Raw genomic sequence first — 11904 nt, forward strand, 5'->3', positions numbered from 1 at the left:
TTTCGAAAAATTTTCATCGACATCCCGCCGAACCGGTTTCCCGTTCCGGCGAGCGATCGGCGGCTGGATCACGGGGACCCGTGACAGAAAAGATATGCGCATACGAGTGGAAACGTTCGCGTTCGATGTTGGCCGAACGAAACACGATAATCTCGGGCAATCATATGACTCCTCCGCACGTGACTTTATTTACAGTTGACTGATACACGCTCGCGAACATGTATGGTGCAGTTCCTTGTGACATGATAGACCGAAAACGAAATAAAGTCAGCGAGCAATGCGGTAACTATAAGCGGTCGTCGCTTTATGATGCCTTTGCTCGATAAGCTGTTCCCTTCAAGGAGGAGTTTCAGGAACAACGTTCAAACGTTCGTCGCGTCTAATGTCGGAGCGCAGGAAGATGATAGGTGAGGAGTGTACTAATTTTATTTCTCCCCCTGGACACACACATCCTTGTTTAATTCGTTATCATTTTCCACACACTTGCCGTTCTGTAGATCCTACTTTCAGTATTTTCGAATCTCGTTCGTTCCATCGATATCGATCGCTGATACGAAGTATATCGATCGTCGTCGCTACTAAATCCTTTTCCATGTTTCCCATGTTGCTTGTACGGGGAATTGCATGTTTTTTTTGAATTTCAGAAATCGTTGAAAGAATGACAATTACGAAACGGATCGAACGTAATATTTTCGTGGAACCTTAACCTATTTTGCGTTACGCTCATTTCTAGATCCCCCCGTTGGCGGGAGTCATAATCGTTGCTCGTTACTAATACACTCGTGACTTGGCTTCTGCATCGAGCCGTGAAATTGACCTCTAAGTTTAACACTTTCCAAAACATCTGTTACGATCATTCGAATTTCGTCGGGATATCATTTCACGCCGCGAGGTCGAACTATTTTTTTATTTTCTAGATGAGTAGCATGCGGAAAATAATATGCGTCACGGAAATATGCGTTATTTTGCACGGGGAAACATATGAAGTCCAGAGAAATGCAGCGACAGTATCGGTGCAAAGTACGTAACGGTTCTCGTCGATGCCTCTTCGAAGCACATTTTTAAACCGATACTTTTCGCAAGATTCCCGCGAATTGTAGTAACATTTAAAATTTATACTCGATATAGATTAAAACGTTATATAAGAAAGAACGGATACGTTATGTCAATATAATATTAGATCGAATGTTACAAATAAAGACATTGTTTCCGTTACAAACACGGGAATGCAGAAAATAATTATTCATAGTTTACTACGTATGCGTGTGTTGCATTCACAAATTTTATTAATACCTTCCTCTTACGTATTGTCGTGTATTTCTTCAGTGACAACTATTTAAATTTACATACTGGTAAATACATTTATTTCAAACTAGTTTTATTATCTCTTTTTACATTCTCTAAATAATTTGAATAAAAAAAAATGTTTGAATTCTAAATTTTTGTAAACGATAAGATTTTTACGATTTCTTTTTTTATGTTATTTGTAGGGATTCCGCCTTGTGTCTTGGTAGCGGACAAGTTCGGATCCTCCTGTTCCGGGAATGCGAATGGCGCGGAAGGAAACTTCTCTTTGATTCCCTCTCGCTGGAGAAACGATGGCATAAAAACAAAACGACCGCGATCGATCTCAAAAACAATGCCAGATCACCGAACGCCGATTCGATTAATTTCGCGAGTGGTCGAGGTTTCGAGGTAATTAATCCTTGAATCGTTCGAAAGTGTTCTTCGTCCAAGCATTTAATTGAGTAATTTCAAATTTGCAGCGTGAAAGAACGGCCGAGGATGACGTGAGTTTGTTAAGCGAAATGGTGTTTGGCACTGTAGCCATGACCTACAGAGGACCTTCATTTAAGGTGAAATTCAAGAGCAATCAGTCGAGTAACACTTGAATATACAAATAATAATGTTTGAGTGTCCGTTTTCAGATTCATTCAATGAATTCACCATCCTGCATCATGTGCACCAAGGTTTTCCCTGCTACAGAGCATAACAATTGCAAACCAAGGTAGGCCTGTCCGTTTATAATGAGGCAGTTATTGATTTCACGTTATGGTTGATTTGTCGACCCGATGTTTGACTTATTACTCAATTGTTTTCTAGCGAGAGAGTATCGGACGAAGGGTTGGGTCGTTCCGTGAACTTGGATTCTAATTCCAGCATACGAACCCTCTGTAAGTGGAAATGGAAGTGTAATGTATTGCATTAGGAGACCGTACGAAGTAGCGCTAATTAGGGACATAAATTGGTATGATTTTGATACTGGTATTATGGCATCAAAGTTCAGATAGTATATGACGCCTTAAAGACGCTTTTAAGCCGTTTTCAAGGCGTCATTAGCCGTCATGTACTATCTGGGAGCTATACTGAAACCGATATATTACCAACAACCGAAATAAATACCGGTATTTTTCGGTTTCTATAAGGGTAGAGCTTATATAGTCAATTCTCGATGAGTGTTCGAAGGCTCCTTGACACTGAACATTGAATATTCCATAAACATAAACTAATGGCCATATGTGGCTGAAGCAAATATCATTGGCGTCAGAATTCTAAGATCTATCACAGTGCCAAACCTCATTAAAAAGTCACCGTTAAACCTGGGAACCTCTGCTTATCACTGCCGAGGACCCTTCGAACACTCATCAAAGATTCACTGTATAGGGTTATATAAGACGAAGGTATAACCGAAAATACCGGTATTTTACGTTTCGGTAGAAGTCCCTGGCGCTAATAGCATAAAAACAATGAAAAATTTCTTGCGTAAAATATTGGGTGTAAAAGCTTCTCTGTGTCCAAAGAATCCCCTATGTACAAGCAATTCGATGATCAAATTGATGATTAAGGCTCAAAAGAGAATATTAGAATAGGTCGTTCTTTCAGTGTCTCAACCAAGTTCCGGAAATTTGTCAGGGTCTGAGTTGAACGCTGGTCCAAGAAAGAATTCTATTTGCTCTAGCAACAGCAGCGGATGGGACATAGATATACCGCCACCGATGGGCAGTAAGTTCACGCGAAGTTAAAGAGATGATTCATTGCCGGGAGGTGTTCACTGTTCGGGGATGTAACATGATGATAATCCAGGTTCCCAGTCATTGGAAAGCAGCGGATCGTCGGGTATCGGTAGCCTTTCGAGTTTACGTCGTAGATGGTTACGAGTAGTATCGACTTCCCTCACACGGTCCGATTCCGATGACGTCTTTGGAATGCAATTGAGTGAAAATGGCGGCGATAATAGGGATAATCACGGGAGACGTCATAAAACAAGACTGGGCTTGACGATGTTGGTGCGACTAGCCAAAGGCCACGAAAGGTTTGATCTGTTATTTGTGCAGTAATACGATTGTTTCATTTCAACTGCGACTTGGAAACATTAATTGTCGGTAATTTTTCATTGCAGAAGAATAGAAGCTTGTCTCCTAGAACACATGGCTCTCTTGGAAGGAATGTTAGACCGTCTACGATACTTCTGCATCGAATCGGGTAACCTTAACGCACAGAACAAGGGTGTGCAGCTTCCCGAACGACTTTACCGATCCTCCTCGAAATTCGTTGTTTCGTTACTACGTCTACTTACAAACGTGAACACAAGTCTGAATACACGCGCCCCTTTGCTGTGGCACGATGTGCTGCTGAATTCGGTGAAAATCGAGCACAAAATCAGCACACTGCACTGTAGCTTGCAGCAAATGTGTCAGTTACTGGAAGAAGTTGACACAAAGTCCACTAACTTGTAAGTCGTACGAATATTGTCGCCTCGAATAAAACTGTTCTAAACATCGGAATACGTTTTAGTTTTTTGAGCACCGTTGTGACTGCCGTTCTGACGTATCACCTCGGATGGATCAACACCACGTTACCTGTTCACGACCGACAGCTGGTAATTACAAACCTCTGTTTATATCTACGAAACCAGAATGAATTTTATTTAGAGAAGTAATTGGTATATTTATTTCAGATGGAGAAAGTGGGTACCTGGTATCCCTGCAATCCCCTGTGGGCTCAATTAGGCGATTTATACGGTGCATTGGGTAACCCTAGCAGGGTGGCGCATACGGTCGTTGCTGGAGATCCCCAGAAAGTTGAACTCATTAATTCCGTGCTGTCCTTCTTGTCGTACTTCATTCGCAGTGGGATCGTACGGAAGTGTCAAGAATACTGTTGCGTCACCGAGGAAGACATCCAAGAAGCTGCGAACGTTATAGAACAGGCGAGACTAAAGCGTCCACATTTATTCAATCCGAAACTAACATCCACGGATCGTGGTAGCTTGGCGTTTAGACGCGTGTCGCAGGCATCACCGCGTAAACAAATACCTGTGCAAGAACATCTATCGGACACGGAATGCGGTGACGCTGCCACGCAACGCTCTTATCCACGGTGTACCATGGACAGACTAAGGGCAGAAGGGTCTGTAAGCCCTCTGAAACGGACCACCACAATGGAAACGAATCTCGATTCGTTCATGCTGAAACCGTTCGAAGTTGAGAGTGAAAGGAAACTCTTCTCGAAAGAATTACCGCTCGATGAGAACCAAAAAACCACCGTCGACGAGAAAACCTGCGCGTCCAGTAAAGTCAAGATAATAGTAAGCGACAGTGCGACGCAGGATATTACCGATGGGACTAAGACTGATACCGAACATTGCCCCGATTTTCCATTGCGGAACTTCGAGAAGAAACTGGAGGACGACGACACGGAAGAATTGTTTGCGAATTCGAAAACTGACACGTTTCAAGAGTACGAGACGTCGGTCGATCCACTGAAATTATATTCAAGCAGGCCAGATTTCGAGTCGGGCCAGAGCATGGTCGAGGGAATGAAAAATTCGCATGTTTATTTCATGCTCGGCGACGAAGGGAAGTCCTCGAAAACACTGCCGCGGCCACGTCTCGGATACAATTGTCAGTGCTCGTACATGTTCACCAGAGTACCGAGCACGTCCGCACAGTTGCCCGAAGGTGTGCTAAGGAAGATCATCCAGAGAAATTTTCCAGAGTCGTCGAAAAGTATACAATCGCCACCCGGTGCGCCTTCGAGTATGACAGCGAGATTCTGTCAGAGGTGCAACGGTCAGGGCTACGCACCCTCTCAAAATTTCGACAGTTCTAAACAGGTACTGGAAACGCCGACCAATGCGACCGAGGTTCTGCGTACCTGTGGCAACACCGTGGGCGATGAAAATGTCGGACTGTCGAGATCGAACAGTCTGGAAGCTTTGATGGAAGCCAGCAGCGTTGTGGAATTGCCCATGCCACGGTTGGTTTCATGAACGAAACATCAATTTACAAAATACGTTATCCCCTTAAGTGATTTATATTAGTATTAAAACGGTCAATTTGTAATTGCAGGTCGAAGAAAATAAAAAAGACTGATTTGCGCCAGGATACTGGATTTACCAAAACGCTTTTGCAGAACAGGATAAAGAGCGACGAGTCCCGTGGAACGAGTAACTCGGAGCCAGGGTATACATGGGGTTTAGTCTTGCAGGGGTTGCAGAAAAAGAAACGGAGAAGAAAACGAAACGTCGTTAAACAAGGGGAAAATAACTGCGAGGTTGAGACTGATCGAGAATGGTGGTACTGCATACGGGAAGAATGTCTCGCTGGTATTCGTTTTCCGACTATCGATCAACCGATCGCCGAATCGCTTTGTATTCTAGCCGATTTAGATACGTGGCATGTTGGAATTATATCCAACAACACGCCATCGCATACTGCACCGTTACCAGTGGGAATGTCACGACTCGTTGCTAACATGCTGGAAGGCTTTGCTTACTTATGGCGAAAATACCATTCAGCATCACATGTAAGAATATAATTTGTGTAGATTTGCTGAAGACTTTCAAGCAATTCCGAAATTATTTTGTCGTAAAGAATATTGGTACTAATAATCTGCAAATCTTGTTTTAGTGTGTAGGTATTCTGGAAGCGAAACTACGGGAAATGTGGCTGAAAAGTGAAGCACTGGCTGAAATGCTGATGGCGACAGAGCTGTGCGATGCCAGTGTTGCAAACCTCACGAACGCCCTCGACCTTGATGCAGCTGACATACCACTGTTACTAGCGGTCGCAACGTCTCATTCACCAGAGATAGCGCAAAGATTCGGTCTGACGCTCGCTTGACCACGTTTTTATTATTCTCGTCATAAATTGTTCTGCTTTAACACGAACACCCCTTGTTTTTGTAAGCTGTAAAAGGTATTTCATTATTTGTTCGTATATATATGATTGTATATTATTGTTTTTAATAGCTCAAATACGCCAATAAAATGTTCATCCGTTTTTTCAAATGGGTTTCCCTTCGTGGAGTTTGGATTCGTTCAATTTGTTCTTTTTTACATTTTACGACGGTTTTTTTATTTGCATTTAAATGTTTCATTTTATGTATATATTGTTAATGTTTACACGTGCAATAATCGACACTTTCCCTTTCGGTGTTCGATACTTTTAAAAATCCTCATTTCAAAAAGCGGATGATTGTGTAATTTTTTAAAATGAGGATAAAATGATTTCTAGTGTATAAAAGTGCGTTGCATAGTCTTTTATAGATGGTGATTACGGAGTCATATATAAAATTATTGAGAAAATGTAAACATAATTTAACACATAGCTTATATACCCGTTTTTTTTATACATCTAAGAATTCAATTCTTGCGCACTCTTCAGGAGTGGATAATAAAACGTAGATTAATTTTTATACTTTAATGTATTTTAGTTTCTTGTTTCAGCATTCTAATCTAACTTCGACAAGTGAATAAGTACGGAACAATTGGTAATATCCCAAGCGTTAAATAAATGACTAAAAACAAAAGTTTTCATGAAAATAAAAGCATTTTTTAATACTTTTTATTCGTACTTTAATGAAGCTATCGCTTTTAACAACTGTACTCTGACATTAAGACGTTGCAAGAAATTACGTACCTTGTATGATGTATCAACATTAAACGGAGACTTTTCTTTCAGAAGCAGATCAATTTTATTTACGAAACACAATAGAAAGTATATTAAAAAAAGAAAAACGTTATGCAATTCGAGCGTTATTATTTCGATAAATCGTAGAAAATGTTAGAAGCCGAATAAGAACTGACAACTGATACGTAACTCGTGATCGATGAAAAGTTTTTCAAGTGCAGCTTAAATACAAAATTCTTGTTCGTTATTATTGGTTTGTGTTCACAATATCGTCGATCTTTAATATACTGCGAACCGTCTCCGAGGCAAGCTGAATAGCGCTCGTCGAAACTAATACCGGTTGAATTACGTTCTCCTCTAAAATATCGGTAATTGCTCCCTTTCGGACATTGATCCCAGCAGTGTGTTCCCCTTTAGCGTGTCTATTACGGAGTTCCGTAACGGTTGCAATGGGATTTAATCCTGCATTTTCTGCCAGTGTAGACGGTATTACCTGAAATATTTACATAAATTTAAATATCGCAATGATCAAAAACGAAAAGAAAATCAACATTATGCGTTAAAAGTTTATAAATCTGGACCCGAGAGCCAGAGTATATTAAGTCCACTTTAAAAAAAAAACTGATATTTTATGTATTTCCAGTATCAAATATTTTGTTCTAAGTCGTCTAGTTTTATTGTAGGTACATAATAGTCCAAAAATGATATTAAGTTCATATTTTTGAAACAGTGTAAAGTTCATCGCATAGGGGAATTAATGTTAAGTTCTCTATTTTTACATATAGAGACTTGCCTTAAATCCATTCAATAGTTCGAAGGTAGCGATTGTTTCTCGCTCAATTCTTACCGAACGGTTACGAAATTACAAGGTTTCCGCACCTTTGATTTACTCTCCTCTAAAGTTTGAAAAGTGTGACTTAATACACTCTGGCTCTAGGGTCCAGAAATAGGAAGTCTTTTAAGAAATTGTTGATTTACGCTTTGACAACACCGTCTATATGCTTCCCACAGTGCTCACCTCAAATGCATCAGCGTAAGCTTTAATGCAGTAAGCATCGACGCCGCTCAACGTTTGAGCATACGCTGCCACTCTCAATGATATCTCGATCTCAGGCGCTCCTCCTCCAGCAACTAAGGCCTGCTGCTTCACTAGACAACGAACTACACACAACGCGTCGTGCAGTGAACGCTCTGCTTCTTCCAAGACCAGTTTATTACTGCCGCGTACAAGAACGGTCACCGTCCGTCCAGGATTATGAATTCTAGTAATCTGTAGTAAAGATTATTTTTTAAATTATCTTTCTTTATAATAGAAACTGAAGATCTTCAGTTGTGTACCGACCTTAACGAACTTCGAATTTCCAGTCTGTACTTCCTCGCACAATTCCGCGTTCACAAGATTTTCAGCGACAAAATGATCCAACGACGCGATCGGCCTGCAGCCTAACGTCTTGCAGACGAACGAAATGTCCTCGCGTTCGATATCCTTGATCACCATAACTTTGATTTTATCTAAAAAGTGTATGGCCAGATCGCTGACAGCGTCACGGAGAATCGACTTCTGTACCAGGAGTACGTTGCAACCGGCTTTTTTGATTTGTTTCACGATATTTAAAATATAGGCCCTTTCCTCTTTCAAAACACGGTCCATCGCGGCATAATCGGAAACAATAATGTTGTGGTCCATCTGAAGTAATAAAAAAACGTTTTACGTGTACCCGAAAAGTCGTAATAATATACAGTACAATCGCCATTATTGACGAATCACTTACATCAGTTTTAGGTGGGGAAATGCAGAATTGAATTAAGCCTATCTTTGCTTTTTCAATGCGTTTCGGTCCATTGACGTTGCAAGATTTTTGCGTGAATATTAATCCTTCTACAAGCTCGGTGTCTTCGACTGTGCCACCCAACTTCTTAATTATTTTTATATTCTATGAATATAAACATCAATATAATTAAATATATTTAATTGTTACATCAGTTTACTTTTTTCTAAAAAAAATTATTCTTACATGAAGATCAACGTCCTCTTTTCCTTCTTCAGTAACCTTTAGTACTGCATTCACAGCTAGAGGAGCTAACAGACTTGATTGTTGAAAAACGACCTAAGACACAAAAAATATGATAAACATTCTGTTCACTAAGTTCCCATTGACACTAGGTTTACGGGACGCATCATTCTGACGCATTTCGAATACCTTCTAACCTCGAAATTCAATATTTGGTATATCTCTACGGATCCGCGTCAATTTGACGCGATCCTTAAATGAGTATTAAATAAAATAAGTTGTTTTTTAAAGAAAATGTGCTGTTCTGTTAACGCGTGTCCATAGGTATACAAGAAATGTCTGTGAATCTAGTGTTAAAATCTGGAACATTCTCCATACAGTCCTCTAAAAATACATACTTTTGAACTAAGCGAAGTAGCTGCAGCTCTGATCAGTGATACCTTGTCGATCAAGTCGATAGGAATAGACATATTAAGCACAGCATGTACTGCTTTACTTGCAGCCTTCTGAAACGCATCACTGATTAACGTAGGATGGATTCCTTTTTGCAGTAAGCGTTCTGCAGCCTCTAAGAGAGAACCCGCTAATACAACGACGCTAGTGGTACCATCTCCTGCCTCAATATCCTGTGCTCTTGATAACTCCACCAACTGAAAAGAAAATGTAACGCTGTATGTTAAATAAAAGATTATAAAACTACACAATTATTCAGCACAAAATTACCATTTTTGCTGCAGGATGCACAACACTCATTTCTTTTAAAATTGTAGCACCATCATTCGTGATTGTAACTTCACCGTTGCTAGCTTGAATCTAAATACACAGAAGTGAATCATTTTCATTTACCATAATTTCAAACTGCTTACGGTACAATTGAATTTAAGAATTAATAACATATCTTTACCATCTTATCCATTCCCCTAGGACCCAAACTGGTACGAATCGCATCACTAACAGCTGAAATATTAATAAATAAGTGTCCAATGTAACATTTCATTCAGAATTCCGTCTGTTTATAATTCTTAATTACGAGCGCAAAAATAATGCGTAAATGAAACGTTAAATACAAATAACGGAGATCACATGTTACTCGATTTTCTTTCTCTACACGTCTAATTAAGTTTCCTTCAATGTTCAAACATTTCGATTTGCATATCGAAATTGAGTGAAATCGGTAAGACAATGTTAAATTTTTCCAAGTTTGTGACACATAACGTGATTAACGAGCCTAAACGACGACGTGCCGGACATTACTATATATGGTAAGACATTTGTTGCCGGTACGACCATTAATCCGTGAAAAAGCAAAGGATGGAGAATGTTGCGTGATGTTAACGGATTCGTTCACCTTTTGCGGCATTAATATTGCTGCTTCGTATGTCCGCAGGTTTGCTTTTATCTTTATAAGCCTGATTATGGGCAGTACGTCCATCGCCGATCGCTGTTCTCGCAGTCATTTTTTGGTAGATCGGTCACGTTCACAAATCGTGTGTGTTGCAACGCTAAATTCGCGAGTTTATAAGGAGCTTTGTTCCTTTGTCTCTGCGAAATGATTTTTCGCGGTACTTTTTCCTATAATTCTTTGAACGTTTTAATGAAACTTTTTTTCTTTCTAATGCACAATCTCGTTTAACACGCGCTCAAGAAACGACTGGAAACCAAAGTACGTCGAATAGGATGGGAGTAAAGTGAGCAAGAAATTAAAGAATTACGTTATTCAACACCGCCGCGTAGCGGTTGATTCGTAAGATTCCTTAGATGATTCGCATTGTTACTAGAATATAAATTTCTGAGACAGTCACATCAATCAAGGGTTATCTATTTACCGTGATATTCAATCGATAAACAGGATTTAACAATTGCAATTAAAAATATTTTCCTAGCTCAAACGAGGTATATTAATAGAACTGTCATCCAATGCTTTTTTGTGGTTAGATTTTGTGGAGTTCTAGGGACCCCATTACCATTTTACTGTCAATGCCCGTCGTTACTGATAAAGCATGAATTCTGTGTATTATTAGCACAAACGAAGTGTTATATATTCCATTCATATTGCGTGTATCTATATGATTTGGCGGGAATATTGTAGCGCAAAGAACGTAGATTAATCTCCTGTCAGTGAAAATAACAATAAACAACCAGAACACTGTTAAAATCGCATTTAAACGCGGAGTACCACTATTTGTGGACCACTGGCGCCATCCGTGGCGAATCGCTGAAACTGCTGGCCAATTATATGGCTAGCAGTTTCAGCGATTCGCCACGGGTGGCGCCACTGGTCAAAAAAATAGTGGTACTCCGCAATTAAATGCGATTTTGACAGTGTTCTGATTGTTTATTGTTATTTTCAATGAGAGGAGATTAATCTACGTTCTTTGAGCTACAAACTGAATGCTAGATCAAGACGTAACCTGTCCATATAACCTTGGAAGAGCTATTCAAAATGAACTACCCGGGGTAAGCATAACGAGAGACAGTGTCAATCGTGTCAAACAAATGCGATTTTAACAATGTTCTTGTGATTATTAGTGTCCAGCCGTTAGAGAATCGTAATCTACGTTCTTTAAACGTTGTATCGAATGCAAAACGAAGGAGAATCATGCCCGTTTAGCGGTGTAAATGCGATCGAAATATTTTGCAATCTGGTTGTCGCCCCATAAGAGGTTACGGTAATACAGGCATAACTAATTTTATTAATTCAGGGCTTCTGTACTATTGCGTCCATGCATTAAATCCTGAGGGGCAATTTGAGACTAATGACGTTTATATTAAGTGCTTAATTACTGAGATATTTGCATTTTTCCATCGCTAGAAATTTTCACTCACCTGTCGATATACTTTGGAGTGGCAATCCGGTTGCCAAAATGTTTCTATCGCATTTAAACCGCTATACGGGCATGATTCTTCTTCGTTTTGCATTAAATACAACGTCTAAAGAACGTAGATTAGTATTCTCTAACGGCTGGACACTAGTAATT

The 11904-nt window shown here is 39.9% G+C and overlaps 2 protein-coding genes across 2 annotated transcripts; one reads left to right on the top strand and one right to left on the bottom strand.

The window, feature by feature from the left end:
- The first annotated feature begins 264 nt into the window (after positions 1 to 264).
- On the top strand, positions 265 to 6259 carry LOC107194042 (folliculin-interacting protein 2). The gene is made up of 12 exons (XM_015583606.1): positions 265 to 407; positions 1491 to 1695; positions 1767 to 1856; positions 1929 to 2008; positions 2104 to 2174; positions 2884 to 3003; positions 3085 to 3313; positions 3401 to 3733; positions 3796 to 3880; positions 3959 to 5259; positions 5352 to 5808; positions 5913 to 6259. The coding sequence occupies exons 1-12, from the start codon at positions 307 to 309 to the stop codon at positions 6123 to 6125; spliced, it is 3285 nt and encodes a 1094-aa protein (XP_015439092.1). The 5' UTR covers positions 265 to 306; the 3' UTR covers positions 6126 to 6259.
- Positions 6260 to 6982: 723 nt separating this feature from the next.
- LOC107194022 (T-complex protein 1 subunit delta) lies at positions 6983 to 10594 on the bottom strand. The gene is made up of 9 exons (XM_015583579.1): positions 10275 to 10594; positions 9831 to 9883; positions 9650 to 9739; positions 9325 to 9576; positions 8930 to 9022; positions 8687 to 8848; positions 8257 to 8601; positions 7933 to 8184; positions 6983 to 7407 (listed from the first exon to the last, which is right to left on the bottom strand). The coding sequence occupies exons 1-9, from the start codon at positions 10381 to 10383 to the stop codon at positions 7162 to 7164; spliced, it is 1602 nt and encodes a 533-aa protein (XP_015439065.1). The 5' UTR covers positions 10384 to 10594; the 3' UTR covers positions 6983 to 7161.
- Between the last annotated feature and the right edge of the window lie 1310 nt (positions 10595 to 11904).

Source organism: Dufourea novaeangliae, unplaced genomic scaffold (genome assembly GCF_001272555.1).
Source record: "Dufourea novaeangliae isolate 0120121106 unplaced genomic scaffold, ASM127255v1 scaffold21, whole genome shotgun sequence".
Classification (NCBI taxonomy): Eukaryota; Metazoa; Arthropoda; class Insecta; order Hymenoptera; family Halictidae; genus Dufourea; species Dufourea novaeangliae.